Source organism: Calonectris borealis, chromosome 16 (genome assembly GCF_964195595.1).
Source record: "Calonectris borealis chromosome 16, bCalBor7.hap1.2, whole genome shotgun sequence".
Lineage (NCBI taxonomy): Eukaryota > Metazoa > Chordata > Aves > Procellariiformes > Procellariidae > Calonectris > Calonectris borealis.
Window position 1 is genome coordinate 15106274 of NC_134327.1, and position 14388 is coordinate 15120661.

Below are 14388 nucleotides of genomic sequence, written 5' to 3' on the forward strand. Positions count from 1 at the left end.
GGGGTGTCTGGCAGGGGAAGCATCTTCAGTGCCCCCCGCCTGTAACAGGCAGCAGGACAGCGTGGATGGCCCATGCCTCAGTTTCCCCAGGGCCATGCCACCCGCCAGGAGGTGGCCAGTCCCCGCAGCCCTCTGCCCCCCACACTCACCATCTTTCTGTGCCAGGTTCCTGCTCAGCCGCCCCGGGCAGCCGGCAGCCATCAAATGCCGAGGGACCCCCAGCCACGGCCCTCAAGGACACCACGGAGCCCCCCTTCTGGGCCCGCGTCTGCGGCATCAACGCCGTTGTCCTGATGTGCGTCAATATTTTCTGCTATGCCTATTTTGCCTAGTGGCCTGCCAGCCCCCGGGGGAAAGGTGCTGGGAGCGGGGGGGGAATGGGGATTTGGGTGATAGTTTTTATTTGTCAGGTTTGGGACATGGGATGTTTAAATCCACCGGTGCAATGAGCTGGGCGTTCTCAGCACTGTGGACCCTGAGTGCATCCCAGGGGGCTGTGAGGTGGGGGGGCCATTTGTGGGGGCAGTGAGTCCCCGGCTGGGGTCTGGGGAGAGGTATCAGGGTGGGTGAATGGGGGCTGGAGAGGAAGCAAAACCACAGCGAAGCAGCAGGCACGCGGCCATGGGACCACCGTGGCGGTGGTGGAAAAGGAGCGGCCTCGCTCGAGGGTGTCACCCAAACACATTTTACTAGCTCTAAATAAAAAATAATACAAAAAAAAGCCACAATTGGCAGCTATGAACAGCACCCGCACGACTGAAGCCCTCCGGACCAGCCTTCCCCTGCGCCCCGAGCCCCAGCACCCCTCCGCGGCGTTACCTGGCCGCATCCCGGCCGCCTGCAGCCCTCCTTGGAGCCAGGACTTCACTTACAGGGTCTGGAGAGGAGCGAAGGTTCGGGGTGCACGTGCTCTTCCTCCGTTGTTGCTGCCACCCCGCTGGGTCACGGCTTCAGAAAAGTTTTTATGGCCCCAGTTCAATGCTCTGCGCTCCCTCCCCGGGGAGCACCGCTGCCAGCCCGCAGCGAGAGGTGATGCCCGGGCTGGGGGCGGCGGCGGTGTCCCGGGTCAGGGGAGCAGGGAGAGCTGTGGCTGGTGTTTTGGGGTGCTGAAGCCAAGCAGCCCCTGGATGGGGATCACCGCCAGCCTGGCCTCTACCTCCAGCGCAGCCCACATGGCACCAGGACCACGTGCGTCGGCAGCCCGGCGTGGGGATGGGCACCGTCCACGGGGACGCGCAGTTCGTGTGCAAGCACAAAGCAGCTCCGGTGAGGGGGGGGCAGCGGGGGTCCTCCCCGCTCGCCCGCAGCGCCGGCAGTAGCTCACTTGCGGATGGGGTGGACGTAGTTGCGGGGGAAAAGGCCGACGCGCCCGTAGATCTTCCCCTGCCACCAGTTGGGGTCGGGGTAGTCCAGGACCTCGATGATGTCCCCACGGAGGAAGGGCAGCTGGGAGCCGTCGTGAGCCGAGAAGTCGAACTGGGCTTGCACGAATTTGGGTCTCCTCACCTGGAGGAAAGTCAAGGGCAGGGGTTGGCGGGGGGAGAGGTGCCCCCGTCTCCCAGCCCCTCTACACCGGGTTGCACTGCCTGAGTCCCCAGTGTGACAGGGATGCCGTGCCACCGCGTGGCGCGGACCAGCCTGGGGGGGCCAGAGCATAGAGGGTGCACCTGGGGCGCCCGCTTTGAGGACGAGAGATGGGAGCTAGGGAAATCCTGCCATGGGAAGAGCCGGGGTGCTGGAGACAGCCCTGGGTGCATGGCAGAGCCTGGGGTCAGGGGAGAGCCTAGGGTGCAGGGGAGAGCCTGGGGTGCAGGGGAGTACCCTGGGGTACAGGGCTCCCTGTTTCTGCTGCCTGGGAGAGCTGAGAGCCCAGGGGACCCCTACCCCTCGGAGGCAGCTGGCACCCCTCTCCTTCCCAGGTCCCTCTGGGTGCCGGAGTCACCCCAGCCCAGCTCGCAGGTCCCAGTTTCGCCACCTCCACAACCACTGCCCCAGGGCTCGGCTTTGCTGGAGCTCACCCGGAGCTGGCTGCGCCCCGTCCAGAGCTGGTTGGGCTCTGCCACCCGCCCCGGGCATCATCCCTGGCCCGAGGGACGGTGGGGTGGGCCTGGAGTGAGCTGCCGTGCCCTGCCCTGCCGAGTTGCGCCGGTGGCTTTTCTCCACCCTGCCGGCTTCCCCGCAGCACGGCCTGTCTCGGGCTGTTCCAGCCTCTCCTGCTCCACACTGCCTCGAGCCGAGCCCCAGCGTGGGGCCAAGTGTCAGCCGGGCACCCGGGATGTCCCTGTCCCCCTCTGCGGGGATGCTGCAGCCACGGGAGCTGAGCCTCGAGGGGGCTCATGCAGGGACCAGACCCCCAGGATGCTTCTCCCGAGGATGGTGGGGGACCCTGTGCCCAGCGGGGTCTGGACCCTGCCTCTGCTCTGCGCCCGGCCATTTGCCTTCCTCCCTTTTGTCCCTCTCTGCTGTTTCTTGGCCATTGCCCCCGTCCCGTGGCTGGCAGGGAGGAGCAGGAAAAGTTCAGGCAGGAGGAAATCCCCGTCCCCCAAGAGCCGCAGCCCCGTGAGGCTTCCTCATGAGCACAGTCTGGGGTGAAGCGAGACCGTGGCGGTGCTGCTGACCCACGGGCCCATCCCGTGCCTCAGTTTCCCCATGGACCATAGCGGGGCGGTGGCAGCCCTGGTGCCAGGGGAGCAATGGGGGATCCCAAAGGGATCAGACATGGGCTCCCAACCCGGCCCTGCTGCTGGCCGTGCTGTCGCCCCACGCCCCAGCCCTGCACGTCCCCATGGCCCCATCCCCTGATGGTACCTCCTGAGTCTGGTCCTCATCGCGGAGGAAGATCATCTGCTTTTTTGCGATGGTAGTCGTCCTGTAGAAATCCACCAGCTCGTTGAGGGAGTTGAACTTTTCCTCCCAGAGGAAATATTTGCCGTTCCTCTCCCTGAGCACCTTGAAGTGCTGGACGTGCTGCCCGTAGCTGCAGATGGAGGATGGACGTTACCCCAGTCCCGGGATGCTGGCAGCACCCAGACCCCCTTCCAGCATCGCGGGCAAAGCCCAGGGGCTGCTCACTGGGCTGGTCCTCCGTAGGGACTGTGCGGGGTGCGGCTGTGCCTGCGGCACCCACTACACCCATCCTGCCGTGGCCAGGGCTGACAGTGGCACTGGGGTCACTCCTGGCTCCGCTGGTGAGGCAGTGGGTGAGGGTCCCCAGCACTCCAGTGACATGGACCTGCAGCTGAGACCTGCCACAGCTCATCTCACACTACCTGGGGGTGGCAGTTTGGGGTGCCCGCACTGCCGGGCTGGCACGGGGCCACTGCGGGGACCCGCCACTGCCAGGCCCCCGGGCAGGGGCAGGGACCTGGCCACGCTGGTGACGCACGGCAAAACACGGCTCCCTTTCATTATGGGCAAGAACCTCCTTAAACGTTTAATTAGAGATTAGCAGCGTGAGAAAATGCCTGGCTGGCCTGGGGCTGGCTCCTGCTACCCTGGCCCCGGGCAGGCAAGGGGCAGTGATGGGGTGAGAGGCCCGGGGGCAGGTCCTGCCCATTGGCACGTTGCCTTCATACAGCCCTGGCTGGCGATGCCAAAATCATCGGCCCCGCGGCATTGGGATGCTGCGGCCCTTCGTCCCTGGGGATGCTCTGGGCAACTTGTTCCTCCAGGCCATGTCCCCTGGGCTGCGCTTGGAGCTTGGCCCCAGCCCTGTTGTTACCCACATGGCTGTATTTAGGGGCACCCCAGCGAGGGACCCCGGGCGAGGCAGCGATGCAGCCCAGCGGTGCAGGCAGGGTGCAGGCAGGCAGCAGGAAGCAGCTGGGACGGAGGCGGAGCGCGAGGCTGCAGAGGGGAGGAAGGAGAGGAAGGCCCTGTGCGAGGCTGCGCCTGGATGTGTCGGGGACACGGTTCCGCAGCCCCCAGCCCCTTCGAGGCAGGGCAGGGTGCTCGCCCCTTCCCCAGCACCGCGGCGGGGAGCACCATGAGGGTGGCCTGATGCCCTTGGTCCCCAAAGTGGGGGCTGCGGGGGACCCCTGCCCATCCCGCCGCATGTCCGTCTGCATCCCGCGGCCACTCACTTGACGGAGATGGAGAACTCCCCCGGGGCACTCTCGCTGTCGCGGATCAGGAAGGCTCCCAGGTGCTTGCGCCTGAGGAGCTGCTCCTCTGCCAGGTGCCGGGAGATCCTGCCCGCGTACCACCTGCGAGGGGCACCGGGTTCAGCCGCGCGGGCACCCCTTGACACCGGGGACACCCCAGTGCTGCACCCCCACCCCGCAGGATGGAGGCACTGAGAGCCCCGGTGCCGGCGGGAGCAGGGTCCCTGTTGGGTTCCCCCCAGGGCTGGGACCCCCCCCACAGTAGTTTCTCCCTTCCCTTCCCCCCCCGATTTATCACAGCACTTCCGTGGAGGGGGGGACCGCAGGGTGCTGCGCGTGCAGACGTGTCCCCATGCGCTGCCTCATCCATGCAGGGTTTGTGCAGCATCACTGACAGCCACGACCGCATCCTGTCACCCGGCTCGCCACATCACGCGCCTCGTCCCCCACTTCGCTGCCTGTCCCCACTCCCCACCATGTCCCATGGCCCCCCACAACAGCCCTGCCAAGTGCTATGGGGTTGCAGAGCAGAAAACCCTCTGTGCCAGGATGAATCCCTTCCTGCCTGCATTGCCGGCAGCTGCCGAAACGAGGTGGAGGAGCAGAGTCCCCATCTCCCATCCCTGCTAAGGCTGCATCCGTGTGGTTGGGAGCCCCAGGCCACAGAGACCCTCTGCTACCTGTTAAAATTGCCCCGAGAATGATCAGCCACGGACTTTAGCACAGAGCATCTCCCAGTCCCAGCCCTCCAGGTGCTGCATGGAAGAGGCTGCGTCTCGCCCGTCCCGGCTTGTTAACCGAAGCCGGAGAGGCAACGGGACCTGCCCCGGGCTGCCCCGAGCCCACGCGTTCCTCCTGCTCTCCAGCCGCAGCCCCAAGCAGGTTTTGCTATGGCATTTAAATGTGATTTACCAGGGGATAATGATACATAAAGCACAGGTTAAAACAGGGATGGATTATGCTGGGCTTTAATAACACAGTAATAGGATTGTGTCTAATGCAGGCGTAATCCCATAACGCTTTGTTGTTCCCCAATTATCGGTTATTTAGCGGGCAGCCCGGTGCGAGGGTTGAATTTCAGTGTGTCGGGGGTACGTGGGCATGCTGCTGCCTCCCGTCCCCTCTGGCTGTGGTGGCAATGGCAGACTGACCCTGCAGGCAGACCCCATCGCTGCCCCATCGCTCTGTGACTCAGTTTCCCCATGTGTGGGACTACCCTGGCTTGTGGCAGATCTTTGGGCACTGGGATGCACTGTTGGGATCACTGCCTGGGTGGTGGGAGAGGATGTCCTGGTGCTGGTGGGTGCTACCAGAGTGGGGCTTCGAGCCCCCCGTCCCCGCGCGGTGGGATGGTACTTACGGGTGTGGCTTGACCTTGATGTAGTTTTTGGGGACGAAGCCCTCACAGCCGTACAGCTCAGCCTTGTACCAGTTCTGGTCATCTTCCATGTTGAGGATCTAGGGAGGGAGAGGAGCAGGGAGGTGTCAGCCCAGCCGCCATCCCGCTGGGAGAGGAGCTGAGTGGGACCCCCACTGCTGCCCCAGACCCCACGTCTCCCACTAAAACCTGGGGAAAAGGGGGCTCTGACAAAGGCGACATGGTTCAGGGGTGTTTGGGGGCACCTGTACGGAGCTGGCTGCTCCCCCCAGCCCTCCTCAGCTCACGGGCGGTCTGGCTCACCGCAGGTGCCGGCAGCTGGGGGCTGCCCGGCATTGACCCAAACCCCCGGCCACGGAAGAGGGTCTGTCCCTGGAGGAGCCGGGGTGGCAGCCAGGCCCCCACGTTCCCCCGGGGTGGTGGCAGCTGGGTGCTCCGTGGGAGGAAGCGCCGCGGTGTGAGCAGGGGTGCTGACACCCGCTTCCGCGCGACACCATTTTCCAGCCTCCCACGCAGGGGCCCGGGGGCCGGCACAGCTGTGCAAACAGGATCCGAAACCCTGGGGCTCGGCGCTGGGGCCGCGGGGAAAACATGCCGGGGAGGTAGGGACAGGCATGGTGCGTTTGGGGCCCTGGGTTACAGCCGGGCCGTGCTCCCACCCTCCCCAGGGCTGGCTGCACCCATGGGGGGCTGCTGGGTGCCGGGGGTGCAGGAGGAGCTCCCGGCATCTCAGCATCAGCCCCGCAGAGAAGAGCGCGTGGCCAGGCAGCGTGGCAGGGTGCGGGTGCCCTCGCCCCCATTGGGGGGCCACAGTCCCCTGGGGATGTTTTGAGCCCCCCTGAAGCTTTCTAGGATGCCCAGGTGGCATCTGAGAGCCCATCCCGATGCCAGCGCCTGGTGGGCGTTTGGGCACATGCTCCCTGCTGCCAGGTCCCTGTGGCCCCCGATGCCTCCGTGGGGCAGGGAAAACGTGGTCCAGCCCCGGGGACTGCCGCAGAGCACAGCTGGTGGCACCGATGGCCAGGGAGGCCACATGCCGCATCCCAGCTGGGTCCTCTCTGGAGATGTGGTTGGTGGCACAGACAAAGGGTACCCACCGCTGCTGGGGACGCTGCTCCGCACCCTGAAAACCTCCAGGATGGCTCCTTATACCCCACAGAAAGCCCCAAAGAGGCAACAAAGCCAGCTGCAATGAAAGCGCCGGTGTTGCCCGGTGCCGTGTGTGCCCACGCTGTCCCCCAAAGCAGCAGCATCCAACACCCCCATAGCTGGTGACCCCCATGGCTGGTGACCCCCATGGCTGGTGACCCCCCTGCTCCCCGTACCTTAAGGGTGTCCCCTTTCTGAAAGGGCAGCTCGTCCTTCTCCGTCGCCTGGAAGCTGTACAGAGCCACCGACTCCATGGTGCTGGCTGTCACTGGGCAGTGGCAAGGGGTCCCGGGGGCTCGCTGTGCCAGGGGCGCGGGGCTGCCTGGGGCTCAGCGCCCCGCGGCGTGGGGCTGTGGGGGTACGGGGTGAGCGCGCGGCGCGGCGGTGCGGCGGGCAGGAAGCAGCGCTGATGTCAGCGCGCTGCCGGGGCGAAACGGTGAGCAGCACGCGGGACGCTGCAGGCGGCCACAGCTGCCCAGATGTGCTGGGGTAAGGGGGGGCTGGATTGCCAGGGGCCCCATCTGCAAAAGGACCCCGGCGCGTCGGCTGGCGGCATGATTTGGCATCACCTCTGCGGTGGGCAGCGGGCAGCGGCGTCAGGCGGCCGTGGGGTTTTGGAAGGAAAGAGGATGGTGATGGGCTGGACACCCAGGTTGAGGATGCGGGAGAAGCGTGCCTGGAGAGCACGGCCAGCAGCCCGGTAGTGCTGGTGGGGGAGTCTCTGATGTCTCGTACGGGCTGAGCTGCCGGCACAGCCTTTGAAAGGTGGCTCGGTGGGAAGGGTTGGGGCCTTTTTTGGCAAAAAAAACCACAGAGGATGGGATGGGCAGAGGCGCAGGGAGGTGGGGTGGATGCACACACCTGGTTTCTTTGGAAATCAAACTGAAAACCACATACCAGGCCCCAGCTCCGAACAGCGAGGTTTCAGCATAGTTGTTACCCACTTTTTGGGTTGTGGCCCTTTGGTGGTTGATTTTTTCCAGCTTTCTTTTGCAGGGTTAAGGGAAAAAAAAAATCCTTTTTAGACTAAAACAACTTCCTGCAGCTTTCGTGGGCGTCAGGCACTGAGTCCGCGGCGCTCGCAACGGGAAGGTCCCCTCTGCTGTGCAGCCTTCCCATCGTGTGTGTGGGCCAGGGCACGAAGCGCACAGAAAATCCGCCGGACGCTGGTTTTGCTTTGCTGCGAGGAATTAAACCAGGGACAGCTGCGGCTCAATCCCTGCCCATGGACTTGGGCATTTTCCAGCGAGGAGCAGGATGCCGCTGCCATCCGCCCGGGGAGGGACCAGCTGTGGTGCTTGCAGGACCTCTGTGAGGATACTGGCTCGGCGATTCGCCTCCTCCAAACCTTAACCCCGCTTCCCAAGTGCGTCTGAAAAGCAAACGCCATGTAACACCCCACCGAGGCCTTTTTCAGGGTCTCGGTGCCCATGGGAAGCTGAGAGGGATGTGCAGGGTGGCCCTGGGTGTCCCCGCACCCGGCGAGGCCCCGGTCCCCAATGGTTATCCCCAGCACGGCGCCGGGACCTGCTGGTCCCAGGGGAAGCGGAGACGCTGGGAAGGCCGGGGAGGGCAGGGGGGGCCGTGGGAAGAGGCTCGGTAGTGCACGCCTGTCACGAAGAGGACGGGACTCAGCGAATCTCCGCGGCCCGGAGAGACCCAGGGGACGGGAGTGCAGCGGGAAGACGGCTGTCTCGGGGCCAGCTTCCTCCGCCGCTCCGCAGCCTTGGCGAGAAGCGGAGCTGGACGCTCCCTGGAGAAACCAGCCCCGGCAGAGCTGCTGCTCTAACCCCGCTGCCAGCCAAGGGCCTGATCCCGTCCCTGCCTCCACCAGCACAAACTGGACGATGCTAAGGCCACGTGCAGGGGGCCTGCTTGCAAAAGGCACACAATAAGGCGGCGGCGGGGGGTGAGGTGGGCACGGAGGTGTCTGAGCACTGGGAGGGAGTCGGTGTGGGAGATGTGCAGCCCAGGGAGCAGGTGAGCGTGGGGTGACGACCCGCCGTGCCTCGGATGGGCACCGAGAGCAGTTTCAGGGCCCGGCTTCCTTGGGCTCGCAGCAGGGAGGCTTGAGGGGCACTTTGGGGTGTCCAGCCCAGAGCCGTGCATGGTGCCACGCTGCCCTGTGTGCCCTGAGCGGGGCGCAGGACGGTGGGGTCACAGAGGGGTCCCCAGCCTTGGCGCAGTGGCTGGACTCAGGACCGGAGCAGGATTGGGTCCTGCCAGCAGATGGCAGCAGTATCCAAGGGGACAGTGGGGACACTGGGGACACCGGGGACACTGGGGACACCGGGGGCAGTGCCACGTGCCCCTCCTCTCATGCTCTAACGAAGCTGGCAGCCCCTTTGGCATCCCTATCTGGCCACCTCCAGCACCACATCCCGCTCCTTCTCTCCTCTTCCCTTGCCTGGCTCCATCCTGCTGGCCCGGCCACGGTCCCTGCCCAGAGGTCGGGTCCCTTCTGCTTGCTCGTGGCTTGCTCGTGGCCCACTTGTGGCTCGCTGTCCCCGGCTGCTGGCTGAGCACACGTGGTCACTGCAGGGGTGACAGCAGCACCTGCACCCGAGGAGCGAGCTGAGCTGGATGCCGGAGCAGCCTGCAGCCCCGTTTCTGGGTTGGGAGCCAAACGCTCCTGCGTTCAGCCGGTTTCTGGGTGCCCCATCCCGACTGACTGCCACGGAGCGGTACGGGGTGCCCCGATCCCAGGAGGGGAGCAGGGCCCAGCGTGGTGGTTGGTATCTGCACGGCATCATGCTGTCTCCAGGGAACCCCTCGAAGGGGCCACGAGCATCCTGGCACTGCAAAACTGCAGATACCTGTCACCTCCTGGCCTCCAGCTGCTTCATTCCCTGGGAAAACCCTTCTGCCTGCTCATGAGCAGCCCCACGTCTGCCCCATCCCACGCTCACCAGGGCCCCCAGAAGGAGCCAGGGACCCCCGTGGCGCCCGGCTGCCAGGCATGAGGCTGTGCTGCAGAGCCCTGCAAGGCTCAGTCTGGGAGCCAAGGGCTGACTAACCGCCGGCCTGAGACTTCCAACAAACATTAAAACAAGTTTCCCTCCCGCCTCCATCTTCCCTCTTGTGCCTTGTCAAGCAGCCATATTTTGTACAGCACACACTGTACCGGAGCAGGGAAGAGCCCGTCCCTGCAGTGCCAGCCACGAGCGGCGGGTGCTGAGACGATGCCTGGTAGGGTGCAATCCTGGGGGGTCTGTACCCCCATCCCTGTGCCCTGCGTGTCCCTGGTGTTCAGAGGGACCCAGAAGGTGCCATGTGTAGCAATGGTGCTCGGGGCTGCACACTGCGAGCATCAGCCTGGCTTGCAAGGAGGTCCCAAGGGCCATGGAGGTGCAGTGGCTCCCCCGAGGGTGCACAGCAGTGGGTGGGAGGGAGCCAACCCAGGGAGCCCACCCCGCCCCGGGTTTGGCCACCAGCCCATGCTGCCTCTCCCTCCAGAGAGAGGAGTTTTGTGACCCTGGGGACAGGCAGAGGAGGCTGCAGCCGGCTCTGGCATCGCCCTTTCCCCTCTGTACGGCCGCCCCTGGGCTGCATGGCGGGCGCTGGGAGCTGCCTGGAGCTCCTGCTGCCTCCCGGGTTGCCCAATCTGCCGAGCCCGTTTCATCAACATCCTGTGTTTACCTGGCTGCAAAATCCCCACGCAGTGAGGGAGGAAGAGGAGGGAGGGGAGCCTCTTCCCCTTCCACTGTGGGCCCGGGGAGCTTTGTTAAGGAGGTGATCCCGGGCTCCCCAGCTCCTCTCCAGCCGCTGCCTTCTGCGGCTCCTTGCTGTGCCATGGCCCAAGGTGCCATTTGGGGGAGGACGGGAGAGAAGGGGGTGTCTCAAGCCCTCCCACGGTGGGTCTGTAAGCCAGGCCTGGGTGGTGGTGGGGCTGGATGATGTGAGCTGGCTCGCACTGCGGACCCCGGTGTGCTCAGGGGCTTTGCTCCTGGCGGTGAGCGGGGAGAGGGACGGGACCTGCCTCTCCACGCACCCCTGCGCCCGGCGGTCGGCAATGCAGCACAGCCCAACACACGCCGTGCTTCCCCTTGCACCCCCACAAAAGGAAACCCCGGTGCTGCCAACTCAGCGCTGCCGGGTCTGTGTTTGGCTGGGGATGGAGCCGGAAAGATGAGGTGATGGGGAGGAAGGGGGAGGGAAGATAAAGTGAAGAAGGGAGGAGAAGGGGTGATCCATCACGCCGGCCACCAGCTGCCCTCCAGTAAGCCCCTGGAGACCAGAATACATGCCCTGCACTGGCACAGCGAGTGGGGCCAGGGTGGGAATGCTGGCCCTGGGCTGCCTGTTGGGAACTGGCGACTCCCCTGGGGTGCCAGCAGTGCTGGGGCACGGAGAGCGAGGTGACGGGGCGATGCAGCCCGGCAGCGGGGCTGGCTGCGGGGATACAGCCCGGCTTTAAGCTCACGCCTGGGATGCTGCATGTGAGTAAAGCCAGGCAGACGGGTCAGCAGCCGGCACCGCTGACGCATGCACGGCGCAGAGCTGTCACTTTGCCCATAGCCGCCTGTGTGCCTGGGGACCGGTACCGACCCATGCCCGGCGCACAGGATGCGAGGGGGATCCTCTGTCTCTCGAGGAAGTGGGTGCCCCGCTGAGGCCCCACACGGAGAGGAAGCAACATCCCGGGCTAGAAAACACCACGTCAGTGCCCGAGAACAGGAGTCCAGAGTCAGCACCTTCCCCCTGGAGCAGAGGCCAGTCGGTAACTCCTGAGCATCAGACTTGTCCTTGTGTGTAACCCTACTTCTCTGCAAAGCCCAACCCGCACCGAGAAGCTTGCGTCACCATTTACACCCTGGGGTAACTGAATACAGAGCATGGCCAGTGCTGGGAGGATCAGACCCCTCCGAACCCCTCATCGTCCCGCAGGACCCGTAGGAAAGCATTTATGGGAGGAGGCAGCCAGCAGACCCAGAGCCAGTTTGCCACGCTTGGTCCAGCGCGGCCGTGAGAGCCCCCTTGAGGCACCGGTGGCCTCCAGCCATGGAGCCGCATCTCCTCGGGGTGGTTGGGGCTGGTATTAGGGTTTCTGGGCTAGTAAATCAGAGTGGGTCCCGCTTGCCTGTGGGGTAGGTGAGATGGGAAGCAGGACTGTGCTCCCCAGCTCCTGCGGGGGAAGCCCAAGGATGGGGGGCTGGTGGTGGGACCTCACTTTTGACACTTGGGCCTGTTCCTGATGATGAATCTGGAAAAGGACTGGAAATCCTCAAGTCTTGGATGTGAAATTCAACCCAAATCTGCAGGAAAGAGTCACTGAGGAGGCAGGTCATCCCAAACAGCCTCCTCGAGGGGATGTGCAGCCTTGGATGGTGGCCGGGGCCAAACACTGTTTCTGTGGAGGAGGGGGAGTCCAGACACAATGAGCAGCCTTAGGGGTACTGACACCGAACGCTTCCCGCGGGGCTCCCAGGGCTCAGTTTTGGGGTGACGGATGCGAGCAGTGCCGGTGCCCGGCTCTGGGGACAGGCGCTCTGTCAGTTTTGGTTCAGGAACAGGGCTGCGACGGAGACTCAGGTGAGGATCATTTACAGAGATGTTAACTGTTAATGAGTTAATCATCAGGGCCAGCCACCGCTGAAGGCTAGTTGTCTCCCTGGGACCTATAAAAGGAGATGGAGGCCACTAGCTGGGCTTGGGCTGGTGAGGAGGGGCTCCTGGGATCCTGCTGTTCCCCGGGATGGTTCCTGGGGTGCTCCAAGAGCAGAAGGAGGGCTGTCCCTCTGTCTGTAAGGTGGCCTCCCTCCAGCTGGCTGTGGCTTGCCTATGTGTGACCTGGAGAGGACTAAGTCATGCAGCTTTACTTGGATCATGCCCTCGGTGCCTGGCTGGAAGCAGATCTTGTGTGCTCCATGGCTGTGGTATGCTGGTCCTTGGGCTCTGCCCTGGCACCTTACCGTGGTCACTGACATATCTGGGGGTAACTCTGAGACCTGCTGGGTGCTTTTATCCGAGTCAACCCAGGTTCTGCTTTAAGCTGTGTGAGCAATGTTTTCTGCTGAACCTGCTGAGTGCTGCCCTGGAAATGTCTGATGAGGCTTCTGGGGTGAGAAACTACTGTGGCATCCAGCCTCCAATCTTCCTCCTTGGTGTTGGGCTGCTTGTGTGGGTTATGGGGAAGGCGAGGTCCCCATACCAATGTTATCTGAGCAGACTGGTGCTGCGGCATGTATGGGAGCTGGGATTTCTCTGCCACCTCTTGTGGGTCCTGAGGAGCCATCCCCAGACTGCCGGGGCTGGAAACCCACCAGGCTGCCCGCTGTGAGCACAGCATGAAAGTGCAGAGGGTCACATCACTGCTTTGATTTGCACGGGAGGGAAATCCGAAGGGTCCCTTTAACTGGAAGCTCCAAAGGAATCAGGCAGGGAGGCGTGGGGTTTGGGTGTGGAGGTTATTTGCTGTCAGTGTTTGCCGTGGAGGAAGGCTCCTCGCCCTGAGCAGGCAGCACGGGGCGGCAGAAGCAACCACCCATGGGCAGGGGAGGTCTGCGGCTCCCAAAGGGCTTCTTTTAGGGGAACCGTGAGTTTGGTCATATCCAGACACAGCTTGGTGCTTGAACAGATTCTGAGAAGCTCCCCCTCAACAACGGCATCTGTTATTTTTCTAGGATTTAAAAAGAAAAAACCAACGAAGAAGCCTTGCGATGTGTGCGTAGGTGAGGGGACCATGCTGTCACCGCCGTGACTCACTGGGGAGGTCTGCAATTTCCGAGAACAAAAACGACGTAGGGAGAAATTGTGAATGATCACTTGCGGAGGGGTGGCTGAGCCCTCCACCAGAGAAGCAGTTGAATTTCGGTTCCTCCTGGGGGCTGGCTCGTTAACAAAGAGTTATTAATAACCAATTAAGCCAGAGCTCACGTCATGCCTTCCTCTGGAAGTGTGGCAAGAGTGTCTGCGGTTCCTCCTTCGGCACCATACCCACCCTGCTCCTTCGGCCGGAGGGGTGCGGGGGGCTGGTTTGGGCAGCTGCCTTGTCACCGCAGGGCTGCTCTGGGGGGACATGCCCGGGGGACGCTTCCCAGGCAGAGATGTGGGGGACCACCGGAGCAGAGGTGACTTGGGACTCGGCCGCGGTGCGTTTGGCTGGCTTTGGCTGAGCTCACGGTGCCGAGGGGAGCGGGTGTGCAGGAGAGGAGCCCTGTGTGGCAGGTTTTTGGTCAGCGCCAGGGCAGATGGTGTGAGTCAGCCGTGGGGACGGCCAGCGGCCGGAGGGAGGAGGCTTGCTCGCCTGCCGCTTCCTCGGGCTGAGGATGTGCGTGTTGCCGCATCCCCGGCCGGGCTGGCGATGCGCCGGGCAGCGGGGAGGAGGCAGGCAGGCTGTTGGAGCGGGCCCGTCGGGATAATTCACAGAGCGCCGGATGCGCTGTAAAACCCGAGAGAATCCGGGCAGTGTGCTCCTCCTGAAACCGCCTATTCAGGGGAGAGATGGGGAAGACAAGAGGGAGGAAGCGGAGGGAAGATGGAGTACTGAAGCCTTCTGTGTCTGGCCGGTGACGGATGCAGGTGCAGCTGCGGATTCCCCGGATGCTCCGGCTGCTCCGCACCGCCCTTTCCTGCGGGGAAGGAGGAGATGCACGCAGGAGTCCCCCTGGGCTCCCAGAGCCCCCAGCTCTGCTTTCACTCTGATTTATTCCTGCTGCCACGGTGGCCGGTGCAGCCTTTTTTCCTATAGAGCTGGGCCTTGAGGTGGCAGGTCTGTGTGGATTCTCTGAAGTCTGATATAGGGTTGAGCTGTTCCTC

General features: G+C 63.9%; 2 protein-coding genes across 2 annotated transcripts in view; one reads left to right on the forward strand and one right to left on the reverse strand.

Moving 5' to 3' along the window:
- SLC5A10 (solute carrier family 5 member 10) overlaps positions 1-405 on the forward strand; it is a 41508-nt gene extending 41103 nt beyond the window's left edge. The window contains 1 exon segment of the mRNA XM_075165472.1: positions 166-405. Coding sequence (XP_075021573.1) covers positions 166-332 — 167 coding nt within the window. The 3' untranslated portion in view covers positions 333-405.
- Positions 406-658: 253 nt separating this feature from the next.
- GRAP (GRB2 related adaptor protein) lies at positions 659-6955 on the reverse strand. The gene is made up of 5 exons (XM_075165473.1): positions 6807-6955; positions 5464-5561; positions 4083-4205; positions 2809-2977; positions 659-1506 (listed from the first exon to the last, which is right to left on the reverse strand). The coding sequence occupies exons 1-5, from the start codon at positions 6882-6884 to the stop codon at positions 1321-1323; spliced, it is 654 nt and encodes a 217-aa protein (XP_075021574.1). The 5' UTR covers positions 6885-6955; the 3' UTR covers positions 659-1320.
- Between the last annotated feature and the right edge of the window lie 7433 nt (positions 6956-14388).

Bases quoted from the DNA above. Each gene is read 5' to 3' on its own strand.
- GRAP (XM_075165473.1), bottom strand. From the start codon at position 6,884: ATGGAGTCGGTGGCTCTGTACAGCTTCCAGGCGACGGAGAAGGACGAG. The intron at 5,562-6,806 runs GTACGGGGAGCA...CTCCCTCCCTAG, and splicing joins AGAAAGGGGACACCCTTAAG to ATCCTCAACATGGAAGATGA. The intron at 4,206-5,463 runs GTAAGTACCATC...TGCCCCTCGCAG, and splicing joins ATCAAGGTCAAGCCACACCC to GTGGTACGCGGGCAGGATCT.